The sequence below is a fragment of the Neoarius graeffei genome, chromosome 14 (genome assembly GCF_027579695.1).
Source record: "Neoarius graeffei isolate fNeoGra1 chromosome 14, fNeoGra1.pri, whole genome shotgun sequence".
NCBI classification, from domain to species: Eukaryota; Metazoa; Chordata; class Actinopteri; order Siluriformes; family Ariidae; genus Neoarius; species Neoarius graeffei.
Window position 1 is genome coordinate 36,194,630 of NC_083582.1, and position 19,293 is coordinate 36,213,922.

At 41.5% G+C, this 19,293-nt stretch overlaps 1 protein-coding gene across 1 annotated transcript in view; it reads left to right on the plus strand.

The window, feature by feature from the left end:
• Positions 1-19,293, plus strand: part of bicc1b (BicC family RNA binding protein 1b) — a 172,942-nt gene that overhangs the window by 96,982 nt on the left and 56,667 nt on the right. The window contains exon 5 of the mRNA XM_060939572.1: positions 12,248-12,406. Coding sequence (XP_060795555.1) covers positions 12,248-12,406 — 159 coding nt within the window. The remainder of the gene's footprint in view (positions 1-12,247; positions 12,407-19,293) is intronic.

The following is a 19,293-nucleotide window of genomic DNA, read 5'->3' on the forward strand; positions in this document are numbered from 1 at the left end:
TAGACAGTGATCCATCAGCTTCCAGTTCATGGCAGGGCTGTGCCATGGTGGTTCCCAGGTTGTTCCTGACCATCCAAACCAACTTCCTTTCAGCTGAGGGTGACAGTTTGGGTTTTCTTGAAGCAAAGTGGCTTGGCAAAGTGACTACACCTCAAAATAACGTGTATACAATTGTTTGAACTGATCTTGGAATTTGCAGTTGTTTAGAAATGGCTCCAAGAGACATTCCGGAGTTGTGTATATCTGCGATCCTCTTTCTCAGATCTGCACTGAGCTCCTTGGACTTTCCCATTTTACTGTGTGTTGGTCAATCCAATGAGTGCTGTAAACAAACCCTTTTTATGAAGGCACAGAGAAGCTACCAGCTGTAGTCAGTCATGATCACTAACAGGAAGTTAAGAGACCTTGACCTTGGCAAGATAAGAGACATTTTGGAAGTTTCAGCACCTCTGAATTAATAATCTAAGTGAGCATATGTAAATTTTTGACCCTGTGTTGATTTCAGAAAACCCAAAGAAAATTAAAACTTGTGCACCAAATTCTAGTGTTTTTTTTAATTAAAGATGTATGCTGTACAATCATTCTGCTACAGAAAAAGAACAGTTTAAAGAAATTACTGAAAGCCCAAATATTGCCATGACATTCATATCCAAGATGACATTCATGTCTCTGTATGTAAACTTCTGACCACAACGGTATTTAATCATGATTTTTAATATGAAGCAAAATAACTGATTTTTATCTTAGTTATTTTTGCAATGACTGACCTACCATATTATTCATTCATTCCTTTTATTTTTCCATCATCAGTGTATGATTCTGATATTACAGCATGCCATTTTTAAATAATTAAACATTTTACTTATGCATTGTCCATAATGTATATGATACATCATGGCATCAATGAATCACAGTTAGCTATCCATCCATCCATCCATCCATCCATCCATCCATCCATCCATCCATCCATTATCTGTAGCTGCTTATCCTGTTCTACAGGGTTGCAGGCAAGCTGGAGCCTATCCCAGCTGACTATGGGTGAGAGGTAGGGTACACCCTGGACAAGTCGCCAGGTCATCGCAGGGCCACAGTTAGCTATTACAGATTAAAGTAACCGCCTTTTTAAAAATGTATTTATTTATTTATATCTATCTATCTATCTATCTATCTATCTATCTATCTATCTATCTATCTATCTATCTATCTATCTATCTATCTATCTATCTATTTATTGCTGTGTTTCTAAAAACATAATCAGTTCATGTCAATAGAACACGTGGTACTCAGTGTATGACTTACAGTGCATTGCATTTAGTACATACACTCTATATGTATCGACATGTGCTATATTGCCTAATAAATTACTCAGTTCATTTTTTTTTCCAAGTAATATTTGATAGTAAATGACTTAAAAACAAATCTCAAAGCTTTGCAAGAGACACTTATCTGGCTGCAAGCTTCAGAATCTTGAGCCTAATCGGCTCTGAATTTCCATGTACACACACTTCTGTTTTTAAACGTTATTCGATATTAAATCAAGTCAAGTTTATTTGTATAGCGCTTTTAACAATGAACATTGTCTCAAAGCAGCTTTACAGAATTTGAACAACTTAAAATATGAGCGAATTGTATCCCTAATCTATCCCCAATGAGCACGCCTGTGGCGACGGTGGCAAGGAAAAACTCCCTCAGACGACACGAGGAAGAAACCTCGAGAGGAACCAGACTCAAAAGGGAACCCATCCCCATCCAGGCAACAAACAAACAAACAACATGACTATAACATTAACAGTCCTAACATAAAGTCAACTTCGTTGATGCTATAAACCCCCCACCGACAGAAACCCGAGCGCAAAACCGTTCACGACAACCATAGTCCCAGAGTCAGTAAGTCAACTGCAGTCCTAAAGTCAGCAAGTCAACTGCAGTCCTCAGCCACAAAAGCACCACTGCAAGAGTCCAGAGCGTCCTCCAGGCGCGACCCCCAACTGTCCACATGAGGCCGCCCTCCACAGGAGCGATGCGATGAGACTCCAACCAGACACAGGGCACCAGGATGGATCAGGCAGGTCCGAGGAGCAGAAGAGGCCAGCATCTCGATCCCAGGACTGACATGTAACTCAGAGGGACAGATTTGGGGGGGAGAAAACACAGGTTGTTAGGTATGCCCAATGTCACCTGAATAAGTAGGAACAGTATACATATTGCACTGAGTACAAGCAGGGACTCCGGCAACTAACTATGACAGCATAACTAAAAGGGCAGAGCCAGAAGGTAACACAGGCATGAGGGAGCCCCGGGACATAAAGCAGCCAGCCACTACACCATCAACAAACTCGAGTGAGCAAGCGAGTGGGGACTGACAGCATCCATACATCCCAGTTTACCAAAACACTATGTCTGAGGACCCTCCAGATCTACACCTTTACCTCATAAACACCATTAACAAAAGGCTTGACTAAATAGATATGTTTTCAGCCAAGACTTAAACACTGAGACTGTGTCCGATTCCCGAACACGACTTGGAAGGCTGTTCCATAACTGTGGGGCTTTAATGACCCACATTTAAATGACCAAGAACATTTTCATAACATCTCATTATCTCTAGCCGCTTTGTCTTGTTCTACGGGGTTGTAGGCAAGCTGGAGCCTATCCCAGCTGACTACGGGCGAAAGGCAGGGTACACCCTGGACAAGTCGCCAGGTCATCACAGGGCTGACACATAGACACAGACAACCATTCACACTCACATTCACACCTACGGTCAATTTAGAGTCACCAGTTAACCTAACCTGCATGTCTTTGGACTGTGGGGGAAACCGGAGCACCCGGAGGAAACCCACGCGGACACGGGGAGAACATGCAAACTCCGCACAGAAAGGCCCTCGCCGGCCACGGGGCTCGAACCCAGACCTTCTTACTGTGAGGCGACAGCGCTAACCACTACACCACCATGCCGCCCCTACCAAGAACATTTTGCAATAAATATTTGGAGAAGCAGGAAGAGCTTTCTGTGCAGCTCTGAATGACCTATCCAGTCACATGACCCTAACCCAGTCAAGCTGCTTTTGGAGGAGTCAGTCCAAAAAGTTCAAGCAAAGTGTCCAGTCACCTTCAAAGAGCAAATATATACAGTATAATAAATAAAAGAAACATTATTAGTCTTTGGTAAGTTGTTGCAAATCAATAAGAAACCGCTAATTTATTAAAGATGCAATAAGCAGGAATGGAGAAAGGTGTTTCATTTCACATGTGCTGACATCACAGACAAAGATTGTCTTTTAACAGTGTGTACTGATTAAAAAATATATATACCACAGCAGCACTGATTTGAATATTTATGTTGTAACTTTAGTAATGGGATTATACTGATGAGCTCGTTTGAATATGTTACCGTCACCATAACAGCTCATTCACAGGGACTGGTAAGGCAGGCATTCCACATAATCTAAGACTAATAATAAAAGGACAAAAAATGTATTGTTACGTATACTAGAAGGGCACACAATAGAGTTCATACCTCCACCAAGCCACATATCATCAACATCAAAATCAAATCACTTGAACCTCGGATAATACTAAAGCTGTCCACCAAATTTCATCCAAATCCGTTCACTACTTTTTGAGTTACGTTGGGAACAGACAAAAAAAAAAATCCTGGATCCACATACATATCCAGATGTGCATTAAAATCAATTGTTCCTTGGCCCATGGCTCACCTGTCCTCCAAATTTCATCAAAATCCATTCACTACTTTTTGAGTTACATTGGGAACAGACAAAAAAAAAATCCTGGATCCACATACATATCCAGATGTGCATTAAAATCAATTGTTCCTTGGCCCATGGCTCACCTGTCCTTCAAATTTCATCAAAATCTGTTCACTACTTTTTGAGTTATGTTGGGAAGAGACAAACGGGGGGGTGAAAACATGACCTCCTCCAATAACGTTGGTGGAGGTAATAACACTGAAAATGTACAGTATAATCATTGAAGTTTGGAAGGTCGGGTGTAATCATTGGCTCGGAAACTTTTATTGAATAATTAAATGAAAGTTCTGGAAGGGCAGCATGGTGGTATAGTGGTTAGCGCTGTCGCCTCACAGCAAAAAGGTTGTGGGTTCAAGCCCAGATGGGGACCTTTCTGTGGAGTTTGCATGTCATTCCTCTGGGTGCTCTGGTTTCCCCCAATGACATGCAGGTTAGGCTAATTGGTGGCTCTAAATTGACCGTAGGTGTGAATGGTTGTTTGTCTCTATGTGTCAGCCCTGTGATGATCTGGTGACTTGTCCAGGGTGTACCCCGCCTCTCGCCTATAGTCAGCTGGGATAGGCTCCAATTTGCCTGTGACCTTGCACAAGATACGTGGTTATGGATGGAAGTTCTGGGATTTTTTTTAACCTGGGCTCTGTTTTCCCATCTCTTTGGATCCAAATATTTACTACTAGAGACAAAAATGACCAAAATTGGTCCAGTATTGATTGAGAACACAAATGGCAACCGCAAAACAGCTATATGATGTAATCCTACTGTACAAAACATCCACATCAAAGTAAACTGCTTGTTTTCACTACTGACGAACTCACAATGTTATTTTAGTGTTTGACAACATGGAAAGAATCCCTATCACTAGTCATACACATACATGTTACACACACTGTGTGTATTATCTCAATATTAGATTTTATCATAATAATCTGATGTCCAGTTGTAGATTAGAAACATGTCCTCTACACTGCAGAAACTTTAACACATGGGCTGTGACTTTGTTGTTCCAAGACCCCTGCTGGTCTACACATAGTTCAGAGGTCTCTCTTAGCCAATGACCCTGCACTCAGTCACGCTCAGATTCCACTGGCCAACGGAACGGAGACAGACGTCATTCATTGGTTAGATAATAACTCGCAGAGGGAGGCTTGAGCTCCTCTGTGATGAGAGCATCTGCAGAGCATTCCATCGCTACAGGAGGGCAACCTTTGTGCTGAGGAAGAGCAGGAGAGCTAAACTGTGTTGTATCATGTTATATCTATGCCCCCTCTCTTATGTATTGATTACAGTCTAGGAACAGCTTTCAGGTGCTACAATTTGGACTATATAGCCTTCTTATCTGACTGGCATCTAACCAAATCTTCAGGGGAAAAAAAATGCCCAACCAAACACCTCATGGATAACAATTACATTCTGTATTAGATGTAACAATGGCAGCTGGTTACACAAGTCATCAGTCTCCGAAAACACTCATTTGTCTTTATTTGTCCTAAATAATAACAAAAAAATAGTTGTCCCATGCCAGAGCTTAGAAAAATTCCAATCGAAAGACAGGAATAAAACCAGACTAGCAACACAATTTTGCCTGGATCATGTAGTATAGTACAATATATCTAAATAACTACACTAGTGCAGCTACACTAATGTGGATTATTTTGAACTTTTGTGGAGCCAAATGCAACAGCACCACCAGTGGTTGTAAGAAAAATACACAAAATGATATTACATTACTTTACAGATATTTAGTAGATCAGTGTTTCTCAACCACTAGGCCGTGGCCCAAAAGTGGGCCGCGAAGCGCTGTCTAGTGGGCCATGAATTTTTTCCCAAGTTTGCCGCCAAATACTAAATAGTTCAGGATGTCGTAATGTCCCAAATCTGGTAGCTGGTTTGCCGAACACTTTTCAAGTGGAATAAATACATTTGTGGGTAAATTTAAGAACAAGGCTTTATTTTTGTCATATTCCTCCTCTGCATTTAACACACACATATGCACACATACACAGATACACAGAGAGAAAGAGAGAGAGAGAGAGAGAGAGAGAGAGAGAGTGCGCGCATGCACACGCACGCGCACACACACACACACACACACACGCAGAGCACATGCGCAGAATAAATAAATATGTTTGTGGGTAAATTATATGGATCTGTGATGCCTGCTGGAGGAGAAGAGCAGGGAGGATTGAGAATCAAGCGGCTGTGGTTTATTTACACCCGATACTGAAACTTGTAGCATCCTAGCAACCATTTCAAAGACGTGGACAAAAAGCCCAGAAATTCCTCCTTATTTGGGCAAAAACGATATAGGATTTATCTTGTAGTGTCCTCATCCACAGATCTTTAACCCAGCCACATATAAAAAGTTGTACTCCTCCATGCTCTTCAAGGTTTTCATCTGTGGTGTCCGTGTAGAACGATGTCGGCAGCACCAGGTAGTTTGAGATGTCGGGGAACTCAACAGATGGATCATTTTCCAACTCATAATGAATAAATGAATGACTTTATTTAAGCACGATAAGTTGATCAGGAGAGCTGGTGGGGTCGTGCATGTACAGATACAAATAATTACAAATACAAAAGACCAAAAATATACACAATCTTAAAAAAAAAATTTAAATCTTTAAATCCCTTTGCCCTGCATGCAAGGTTTGACTTCTGGTACAGCCATACAGTTTTAAATACAATGCCTACATTTAGAAAAAAAAAAGTTTTTATTGCATTTATTTAATTCCTGGGCTCTCATCTGTAACAGGGAGTGATGTTGCATTCCATTAATACACTTTAGTTTCAAATAGAATAGATGAGCCAAAATAATTGGGGATCTTTTTTAATGGGCCTTGACTCGTTACAAGTATGAATAGGTGAGCCTTAAAGCAGAAAAGGTTGAGAACCCCTGTAGTAGATGCTCTAGAGTGACGTACAACAAACACACACACATACCCAGAGCCTGGGGAGCGGTTGGGGGTTGGGCAATTCCATGTAAATGTCAACCTCACCATGCAAAAATAAAGCAACATGTAATACATCAAAACCACTCCCAGAGATATCACCTAGGCCTGTATTTTACAGATGTGAACAAGCTGAACCAATTTGTAACCAACCTAATATGTCACTGTCAGTCTTTCTTTCTTATAATGTAAAACCCAAGCTAAAATCAACTTTGATCATGTACAATTCTATATTATTGCCACAAGCCACAGAAATGTATGCTAAAATCCACAAAACAGCAAAACAATAGCCATCCTAAATATTATTTAAGAACTTTGATAGTTTTAGCTGATATTTAGAGAGTTTTTCAAAGGGTTATGGTGGTTAAATTGCTGATTTTCTAAACATATGCCATGTCTATTTCAGACGCATCACATCCATAACGGAATTTCGTCACATCCATAACGCTGACTTTTCCTTCCGAAACTCTGCATGAAATACAAAATATTTTAAACAAAGATTTTTTAATATTCACCTTGGACCCCTCTATCAAATGGATATCTCCATTTCGACATTAGGTTTACGATTTCACAGAGTTTGATAAAAATGTACAGTCACCCAAGAAAAGTGATACTTTTTCTGTCACATCCATAACGCATCTTTTATTGGCATTTTCTGGCATGCCCTAGATGTACTATGGGAATTGTTCTTGTTCTATCACTTCTCCAGTATGGTACAGCCTTAAAATATGCAACACCTGTTTAAATACTGGGAGACAATAAAACATGCACTGGGTCATTTGTTGCCATTTTGAGTTCAAGTGTCACGTCAATAACGCTGGAATTGCTCGGTTAGGTGCCTTGCTCAAGGGTACTTCAGCCATGGATTTTTCTGCCAATCCTGGGAATTAAACCAGCAACCCTTTGGGCCCAAGGATGCTTCTGTAACCTTTAAAGGAACAGTCCACCGTACTTCCATAATGAAATATGCTCTTATCTGAATTGAGACGAGCTGCTCCGTACCTCTCCGAGCTTTGCGCGACCTCCCAGTCAGTCAGACGCGCTGTCACTCATGTTAGCAATGTAGCTAGGCTCAGTATGGCCAATGGTATTTTTTGGGGCTGTAGTTAGATGCGACCAAACTCTTCCGCGTTTTTCCTGTTTACATAGGTTTATATGACCAGTGACATGAAACAAGTTCAGTTACACAAATTGAAACGTAGCGATTTTCTATGCTATGGAAAGTCCGCACTATAATGACAGGCATACTAACACCTTCTGCGCGCTTCGACAGCGCATTGATACGGAGCTCAGATATCAATGCGCTGCCGAAGCGCGCAGAAGGTGTTAGTACGCCTGTCATTATAGTGCGGACTTTCCATAGCATAGAAAATCGCTACGTTTCAATTTGTGTAACTGAACTTGTTTCATGTCACTGGTCATATAAACCTATGTAAACAGGAAAAACGCGGAAGAGTTTGGTCGCATCTAACTACAGCCCCAAAAAATACCATTGGCCATACTGGGCCTAACTACATTGCTAACAGGAGTGACAGTGCGTCTGACTGCGTCTGACTGACTGGGAGGTCGCGCAAAGCTTGGAGAGGTACAGAGCAGCTCGTCTCAATTCAGATAAGAGCATATTTCATTATGGAAGTACGGTGGACTGTTCCTTTAAGCCATGGCTACCCTCAGTATGAAGAAGTGAGGCTGGGGCTGATTTCTTTCTAGCTCAGACTGTAGATTCATGCAACCTATCAGTGACCATTCTGGCAGGTGATTCCACAGAGGGAGACACAAACCTGAATCATCTGTAACACATTATCAGCAGTCATATGAAATCCAGTCGCAGGTTTTATGACCATGAACAAGGCCGATTATTTACTCAATCGGCCATTTTTTTTCCCCAAAAATGCCTTTGAAAGAGAAATTAAAATTATATTATCTAAGCACAGATTGTGCTAATGAAAGTACAAATTACACAAAAGGACAGATGACAGACTGTAGGTTTAGTGGGGTTTGTTTGTACAAAAGGGTTACGACCTTTCTGTTTGGCATGTTTGGAATTCGGTGAAGATATGTTATGAATCCAGCTGGGCAATGAAATTGCAAATGTCTACAAGTCTAAGGCCCTGTCCACACGGCAACGGATTCAGGTGAATCCGATAAAATTTTTTATCATTTCGGCCTGGCGTCCACACGGCACCGGCGTTTTGGGTGCCCCAAAACGATATTTTTTGAGAACGGTTTCCAGAGTGGAAAAATCTGGCAGCGGCGCCGTTGCGAAGTCATCTGGATGAGTAGAACGGATTTGTTTACGATGACGTCACAACCACAGGACTAGAACAAGCAGCACTCACTCATTCACGCCAGGTAGAAGAAGGGGTTTATGCGCATGCGTCCTACTTCTTCTATTGTTCTGGTGTCTCCGATGGGACCGTCTTACAGCGCACGTAGAGGTGTGGCATGTGTATTGCATCGTTTTCAGCAAGCGTTGCGTTACCATATGTACCTGATATTTTACTGATCTGTTGCCCATGTGGACGCAATATTTTTTTTACCTGCTAAAAAAAAATATCTCGTTGCCGTGTGGATGTAGCCTAAGTATTTGTAATAGTTTCTTCTTCCCATGGCCAGCAAGGGCATCACTGATGACATTTTAACACTCCGTCATTGGTGTGTCTAGGGCATTTAAACTTGGCAGAGCCCATCCCTCTCCAAGCTTGATCAATGGACAATTTAGAGCCATCAATTAGCCTAACCTGCACGTCTTTGGACTGTGGGGGAAACCGGAGTACCCGGAGGAAACCCACACAGACACAGGGAGAACATGCAAACTCCACACAGAAAGGTCTCCCTCAGCCACTGGGCTTGAACCCAGAGCCTTCTTGTTGTGAGGCAACAGTGCTAACCACTACACCACCGTGCCACCTGTGTAATAGTTTCCCCAACATAATTCTTATTATTACATCACTGAAACCTTACGATGGTGCTTTGGTTAGGACTGTTGCCTCACAAATTTTATGTACAACTGGGGCTTTCTGAATGGAGTTTGCATGTTCTCCGTGTGTCTGTGAGGGTTTCCTCTGGGTGCCCCAAAAACATGCGGATTAGGTCAACTACTCTAAATTGCCTATGAGTGTGAATAGTTGTTCGTCTCTGTGTTAGCCCTGTAATAGATAAGCGACCTGTCCAGGGTGTACCCCACCTCTTGCCTGAACTCCACTGCTATTAAAGGACATGGGACATGGATTTTTTTCTGGGTATAATTATGTGTAAAGGACATAAGAAATGCCATCTAAATCACTGCAGGGCGTCAAAAATGTGAAAATCATCACATTATTCAACTTTTTTATACATCAGCGTAAAATAATGATTCGTTAATTAGCTAAGCGGTCACGTGACCCATGACGTCACAAAAACTTTTCAAGGAGCCAGCGCTTGGGAATCTAATGTAAACAGGTTACCGAAATGGACACCATCGACAGTGACATTCCCGATGTTTCACAGAGATGTGAAGTTAGACCCTATCAATTCGAACCGATAGCTGGAAATTCACATGAACATGGATCTTGTCTTTACTCTGACGGGTCAGATGATTCTGAGAGTGAGAGTTCATTCAATCCCCATGAAACTGAAAGCGGTCGGCTCGATAACACTTCCTGGTAAGTTAAAAACAATTCTGCTCAAAGGCTAATGATCTGTTGAAAGAAGTATTATTTTTGTATCATACATTGAAAGTTTATCATAGATCTAGCTAAAGTCCATTGCAAGCTAGTTTTTTTTTTTTTGCTGATATTTTTCGAGATTGACTGAGATACAATGCTTCCAGAGTCCGAGATGAAAACATTCAAAATGGCGAAACAAGTCAGAATTATGATAATCAATAATTGATACACCCAAAATTATAATACTAATCCTTACCGCATGAGGCCCATGGTAAAACCACACTTCCAGGAGGGGCTGCCGTCTGCCTCCCAAGCCGGCCGAGAGCGCTCCTCGTCGGGCACGGCCAGGCGGGCGAATGCCCTGGTCCGTCCGCCCTGTCTAAAAAATAATGGTACAACTCCGAGTGAAGGTATCAATGCACTGTCGAAGCGCGCAGAAGGTGTTAGTATGCCTGTCATTATAGTGCGGACTTTCCATAGCATAGAAAATCGCCACGTTTCAATTTGTGTAACTGAACTTTGTTTCATGTCACTGGTCATATAAACCTATGTAAACAGGAAAAACGTGGAAGAGTTTGGTCGCATCTAACTACAGCCCCAAAAAATACCATTGGCCATACTGAGCCTAGCTACATTGCTAACAGGAGTAACAGCGCGTCTGACTAACTGGGAGGTCGCAATACACGATGATGTTCAATGTACGTTAAACACTCTAAAAACGAAACAATTTTCTTGTCATCCAAGACACAAAAACTATTTTGTCGCATTCGTCATCATCACGATTCACACTTCATATTCATCTACCCGCTTGTGCTGTGCCCGAAAGTTTTTGTGACGTATGATCACCTGACAGCGGCTCTTCCGGTTGTAAAATATGCATATCGGAGCTCGAGCAGAAATGCCATATAATCATCACGAATATAACGATTTTGCTGAATTTAATAGATAATTTTGTATTTGTTGATGCAATTATTTCATATTTTTAATGGAAAGAAACTGATATAGCATGCATTTATGTTTCATGTCCCATGTCCTTTAACTCCAGCTTCTCTTGTGACCCTGATGGATGAGCAGCATAGATAATGGATGGATGAAAACTTCTGATTTCCTCAGCTTTAAAAGTTTCTTTGTTGAACTATTGATTATACATTATATTTTAGGCATCATTACATTACATTAATGGCATTTAACAAACACTCTTACCCAGAGCGACGTACAACCTACCCAGAGCAGCCTGGGGTTAGGTGCCTTGCTCAAGGGCACTTCAGCCATTCCTGCTGGTGCAGGGACTCAAACCAGCAACCTTTTGGTCCCAAAACTGCTTTGCTAACCATTAGGCCATGACTTCCCCCATCACTAGTCTTTATACGGTACACTACATTTTCAGAAGGGAGTATGACTCCTAAGAATCAATAATCCTTGCCAAAAAAAAAAAACCTGTAATGCTTCAACAGAGCAAATCAGCATATTCAGAGTAAAGACGTTTGTTAATTTCCAAGGAAAGCATAGCTTCTTACTGAAGTAGAAATGCTACACTACTGAATCCTTGGTTCCTAATGCTAATCTGAGAGTTGTCTGAAGTAATACATTTATAGCACTTGAAATAAAGATATTTTTAAACCTATACTGCAGAATGTCAGGTGTTTCCTAAAACATTTGTTTAATTGATTTGGACCAGACCAGAACAGAAAAGGCAAGCCTGAAACATAATGGGAAACTATGACTCACTGCTGGAGCTCATAGATCTACATATATCAGGACTCTGCTGACAGATTTGGTGCTGCTTTTAGTCATCAGGGCTTTCATAACATTTGCTTTAGCGAACGTATGGTCCGTGCTGTAGCAATGCAATGATGACGCATTTATTTGCTTATTGATGCAGAGCAATCGTGTGACTCTGAAAATGGATGTTTCACACACTGAGCACTCACACGTCATTGGCAAAGGAGGCAACAACATCAAGAAGGTGATGGAGGATACAGGCTGCCACATCCATTTCCCTGACTCCAACCGCAACAACCAGGCAGAGAAGAGCAACCAGGTCAGAGCTTCTCCCACTCGTAGAGAAACACATGCACATATTTTCACTACCTTAAAATGATAAGATTATTTCTGTGTTTGAAACATGTGAGATGTATGAAACATATTTCTCTGTTAGTATTAGAAACATATGAGACGTCTAACACCAATGCATTTATTGATGCTTTTTAAGCATTTTTTGTACTTAGGTTATTTTCCACTAAATACTGTCTATAACATTCACTCAGACAGATTTATAACTTTTAAGATGTATGTCATGTCAGTACCAGTTACATCAGTTGTATCCTCACAAAATGGCCACCTTGGACTCGATTTCCTAGCAGCCATCACTGTTTCCTCCTTATTTCTATAATAGATGACTTGCAACCATGTGATCAAAACGTGCTACGTCATGAGCTTCCGCCATGATGGTGGATATACAAAGCAACAAGGACGGCAGCCGCTGAAGGCGCGTCTGTAAATGATTCTGAATTTTCTCAGTATTACCACAATTTGAATGGTCGAGTGAAGATTCGATACAAAGAGAAGATAGATACCGTAAAATACCAAATAATAGCCGAGTTCCAATTAACCGCCGAGTTCCCTTTAACGGTCGGGTGTACGCGTGTGTTGTGACAAATAAAGGCCGGTTCCGAATACTCGCCGGGGTCTAAAAAATTAAAAAAAAAAAGCGTCCGAACGTTCTATCTAGAATCTTGAGGCCCAGCACTTTTCTGGTTTTCTGGTGTTTAAACGATTTTGCATTGCATAGTTTTCTACCGAAACAATATGAATGAATGAATGAATGAATGAATGAATGAATGAAATTATTTCTATAATACTGTTTACAACATTTTGTTACGTGATAATAAACATGCCATTTCAATGTTATAATCTTGGTCTACCGTAATATTTCTTGAGGAATGCAACTCCGTAACTTTTGACAGATGTCTTAGCCACCCCTTTGGGTATACCCAACGAAAGCCAGCGTGTGTGGTGACATTGAGGACTGCGGGTTTCCAAGGTTGGACTGCTGCTTCTGTTAAACGACCTAAATTGCCGAATGCATGCGTCAAAGCACACACTGAGTTTTATTAAAGACCTTATACCATTTCACTTGCCCTTACCCATTCGGATCTGGAAGACGCTTTACAAAAAAGGTGAGAGCGTTCTAACATGCATTTCAGTCTGCTCGCGGCCAATCTAATCCAAGGGGCCTTTTCAACAAGTAATCTGTCGTGCAAGTTGGGCAGAAGCACGCGTCAGGCAGGCAACTTGTAGGCCTACAAGTCAGTAACCTATTCAACTAACTTTCATCCGAACTTTAAGTTTTCTACGGGGTCGAGCCACCGTACCAACTCACTCGGGGAACAGGCTCATATCGGCCAAATAGGGAGACGTCTTGGAGAGAAACGTGATGCAAGATGACAGTATGTAGCCACTGCAGGTCACTTATTTTTCAGCATAAGAAAAAACCCTTTGGTTTGACACTTCGCACCCTAATTATGTTGCTTCAACGTCGCGCCCTCCATGCAATTTCAGATTGACAGACATCGTGAAGCGCAAAGGGTGGAGGCTGCATGGGTGAGGGTGATAGCAAGTGACCATAACTTTGCAGAGTAATTAAATCACAGTGCTGCGCACAGACAATGGTGTGGTTTCTTGATTATTTTGTAAAGCATGCGCTTAACTAGTCATTAACAGGAAAAGGTGTGTGATTTATCCTTTATCCACCCCGACTGTGCCATGCGAAGATGCATTCTGCGTCTTCAAAATTCCCCGAAGTCGGCACCGTGCTATCTGTAATCTAACTCTAAACAAACTGTAAGTTATACTGGTTAAAAGTAGGCCTATCTGAGAATGATTTTTTCCCCGTTTTGAGGTAGATTTTGGGGAAGGTGTTTGTGAAGAAGGAATTAATCGCCTGTTCCAAATAGCCGCCTAGTCTCTAATACGCGCCGGGTCTCTTACGTGATTGAGACAAATAATCGCCCGGGCTATTATTTGGTATTTTACAGTATGTGTGGTTTTGACCCATATTATTTAAAAAGTCAGTCTTTTCTGAAGATAAAACGCTTCTACCGACTATTGAGTACCCAGATATTGTGTTCTATCTGGTTCGGCTGCCGAAGAATCGAGTCCGACCTTGGACGAAGCATAGCCCATGTTCTGAGCGGGTGCCCAGTCTGGATTGTTTCTATCGTATAATTTTGCCGGCGCTCCTAGAAGTGAAATGGTAATACACGTGTTAAAATTATAACAGCAACCGAGTGAACCACAACAAGAGAACACTCATTTTATAGCAAAATTCGAGCAACACGAAATAAAATTCTACCACAATATTATCAAGAAAGCTTTTGAATCTCACCTGAGATAAAATGATCACTGCAAACACGAGCTGTTTTGGTTTTAGCCTCTGTTAGATCAGCCCTGCCGATTTGTTCAGCTGTGCTCGTCTCCTCTCCGTACTAAGCCTCAGAATTTCCTCGCCCTCTTTCCGAATCACGGGCGGAATTCTAAAAAATCGGAACGTGCCACGGTCACAAGTATCGTTGTGACCACAACCATATACAGCACAAAGATATGGCATAGCTAAAAAGAACGCTTAAAGCAGTGGAAAAACAAAGAGAATTGCGTAAGCGTGATTATGTTTTGTATGGAATGTCTCTTGACCCCACATTTGGATATCCGCCAACATGGCCAACATGCGGGTTTCTATTTTGCTTTGACGTCACTTGCAAGTCAAGGATACATGCCTGTTTGCAGTTTCACCTTGATCTCATCTCATCTCATTATCTCTAGCCGCTTTATCCTGCTCTACAGGGTCGCAGGCAAGCTGGAGCCTATCCCAGCTGACTACGGGCGAAAGGCGGGGTACACCCTGGACAAGTCGCCAGGTCATCACAGGGCTGACACATAGACACAGACAACCATTCACACTCACATTCACACCTACGGTCAATTTAGAGTCACCAGTTAGCCTAACCTGCATGTCTTTGGACTGTGGGGGAAACCGGAGCACCCGGAGGAAACCCACACGGACACGGGGAGAACATGCAAACTCCGCACAGAAAGGCCCTCGCCGGCCACGGGGCTCGAACCTGGACCTTCTTGCTGTGAGGCGACAGCGCTAACCACTACACCACCGTGCCGTAGTTTCACCCTGATTAGCTTTGCTATTTAAGTTATAATATTTCTGCATCTCATTGCTAAGTCTCTGGTACATGTATCCTGCTTAATTCTATGGTCATGTTTGGGGCTTTTGTGGGCGACCTGTAGCAGGAATTTTATCAGCTAGATCTAGGAAATCGTATTACTGTCTTTGTCCTCAAGTGGCAAAGAAGTAAATTGGAAGTAAATGTGAACATCTGCTTGGTTCATAGTTTGGCCCAGAGCAGTGCTATTCAATTAGTGGCCCTTGAGTAAAGTTTTACTGGCCCTTTGATGGATTATTACCAGATGATTAAATGAAATTAAAAACATATTTTGTATTTTACACAACCAGATACAATCATTCATTTTCAGTAAGAGGTGGGCAGATAAAGTGGTGTGAGGTGGAGCAGGAGGCAGTGTGGCAAGCAAAACACTTTTTGATCGGATTTGACCAACATTTCCCACTTTGCAAGCAAAAAATGTTGACAGAAAATTAGCATAGACAGTCTTTCTCCAATGATAATAAAATGGGTTCGAAAATATTATTGGCTGAGTCATATTGAAGCCTGTATTAATGCTTTTGAAGCAGTAAAATGGCTACACGTAAATCATTGTTCTGCCTTAATCTTTGTCCATTATGTTACTTAGCAACCAAATCATACTTGTAACAGACTTTTCTTGTGTAGAATGAATATTATTAATAATAAATGTAATTACTTATTGAACACTGGTTCAATAACCACTTCGCTTCTGCCCAAGAATGGCCTTATCCATGATAAAATCAAAGTAACACTTGCCCTCTTTTAACTTATTGCTTTCTTAAATCACCATCGATGATATAACAACGAACAATTTATAAGCCTTCAGCGGCATTGTTAAATTAAAAACAAAATCATGTTTGTCATTTGGGTAAAAATAATGCAGGTTTTTTTTTTATAAAGATTTGGTCTAATATGTAACCATAGAAATAATATGTAATGCCATTTGCTGCTATTTAAATATGCTTTATGTGACTGGCCGTTGATCCAGCTGTATGTTGTATGGTTGGTTTCATGACTCTTTGCATTTACAAAGATCTGCCAAGAAGGGCACTTGCAGAGTGCATACCTCTGCCAAGCCACACATTAGAATATCCAGATGTTTACTCATTTGAAAAATTGATATAATAATAATTTCAATTTATATAGTGCTTTTATCACACCCAAGGTCACTTTACAATTAGAGAAGAAAAAAAGAGGGTCAGGATGTAAGTGGTGTAGCTACCCATAGTCCCACCAAAAGGCGCATGAAGGTATGTCCCACACCGCCTATACAGCTGCCACAATGCCACCAGGCTACATCGCTCAGAACACCACGCCATGGATCCACAAAGCGAGCACAGAAGCACCGCCACACAGAGTGCTGGACAACCCTGATGTTAAAAAGAGCACCGAGCTCACTGCAGTCCATAGCGAGGACCACAGGTATCACCCATGGCAGATCAAGGCCTGAAGGAAACCGACGCCCAAAACTGGGTCCGGAGCTACACCACAACCGGCAGTCAAAACACCCAAACAAAGAACATTCAAACAAAGAACAAACATCAAATCATACAATCACAAAAAAGAAAAACAAAGGGAGGAAAAAAAGAAAAGTAAAAAGCTCCAGTGAGAAGTGGCAGCTAAAATATGCACAGCATGCTCTCAACTGGAAACAGAAATGGAAAAGGAAATAGAAAGATTCAAAATCTAGACCCTGAGCCGAATCAACATCAAAATCAAATCACTTGAACCAAGCTGAAAACCAAATTTCATCAAATTCCGTTCACTACTTTTTGAGTTATGTTGGGAACAGACAAAAAAAAAATCCTGGATCCACATGCATCTTCGGATTTGCATCAAAATCTAATAATTTGTTCCTTGGCCCATGGCTCACTTTTCCTCCAAATTTCATCAAAATCTGTTCACTACTTTTTGAGTTACGTTGGAAACAGACAAGCAAACAAACAAACAGACGAAAACATAACTGTAATTAAAATAGTCCTGCTGGAAAAAAAACACTACATGGAGGTACAGTAGTTAGCACTGTCTCTTCACAGCAAGAAGGTTGTGGGTTTGAGCCTACTAGTTGACTGGGAACCTCAATGGATAAGCAGTATACAGTCGTGGCAAAAAGTTTTGAGACTGACACAAATTTTGTTTTTCACAAAGTCTGCTGCATCAGTGTTTTTAGATCTTTTTGTCAGATGTTTCTATGGTATACTGAAGTGTAATTATAAGCATTTCATAAGTTTCAAAGGCTTTTATTGGCAAATACATCAAGTTTATGCAAAGAGTTAATATTTACAGTGTTGACCCTTCTTTTGCAAGACTCCTGCAATTCGCCCTGGCATGCTGGATATCAGCTTCTGGGCCAAATCCTGACTGATGGCAACCCATTCTTGCATAATCAGTGCTTGGAGTTTATCACAATTCTTGGGTTTTAGTTTGTCCACCTGCCTTTTGAGGATTGACCACAGGTTCTCGATAGTATTACGATCTGGGGAGTTTCCTGGCCATGGACCCAAAATTTCAATGTTTTTTTCCCTGAGCCACTTAGTTATCACTTTTGCCTTGTGACATGGTGCGCACGGACTTCAAGGAGAGAGGTTCAATTGCTGTGAAGAAGGCTTCAGGGTGCCCAAGAATAGCCCAGCAAGTGCCAGGACTGTCTCCTAAAGAGGATTCAGCTATGGGATCGGGTCACCACCAATGCAGAGCTTGCTTAGGAATGGCAGCAGATAAGCGTGAGTGCATCTGCACGCACAGTGAGTCGAAGACTTTTGGAAGATGGTCTGGTGTCAAGAAGGGCAGCAAAGAAGCTACTTCTCTCCAAGAAAAACATCAAAGACAGACTGACATTCTGCAGGAAGTACAGGGATTGGACTGCAGAGGACTGGAGTAAAGTTATTTTCTCTGATGAAACTCCCTTCAGACTCTTTGGGACATCTGGAAAAATGATTGTCCAGAGAAGAAAAGGTGAGCACTACCATGAGTCCTGTGTCATACCAACAGTAAAGCATCCTGAGACTATTCATGTGTGAGGTTGCTTCTCATCCAAGGGAGTGGGCTCACTCACAATTTTGCCTAAGAACACTGCCATGAATAAAGAATGGTATCAAAACATCCTCCAAGAGCAACTTCTCCCAACGATTCAGGAGCAATTTGGTGATGAACAATGCTTTTTCCAGCATGATGAAGCGCCATGTCACAAGGCAAAAGTGATAACTCAGTGGCTCAGGGAAACAAAACATTGAAATTTTGGGTCCATGGCCAGGAAACTCCCCAGATCTTAATCCCATCGAGAACCTGTGGTCAATCCTCAAAAAGCAAGTGGACAAACAAAAACCCAACAATTGTGATAAACTCCAAGCACTGATTATGCAAGAATGGGTTGCCATCAGTCAGGATTTGGCCCAGAAGCTGATATCTAGCATGCCAGGGCGAATTGCAGGAGTCTTGCAAAAGAAGGGTCAACACTGTAAATATTAACTCTTTGCATAAACTTGATGTATTTGTCAATAAAAGCCTTTGAAACTTATGAAATGCTTATAATTGTACTTCAGTATACCATAGAAACATTGACAAAAAGATCTAAAAACACTGAAGCAGCAAACTTTGTGAAAACCAAAATTTGTCAGTCTCAAAACTTTTGGCCACGACTCTAGATAATGGATGGATGGATGGATGGATGGATGGATGGATGGATGGATGGATGGATGGATGGATGGATGGAAAA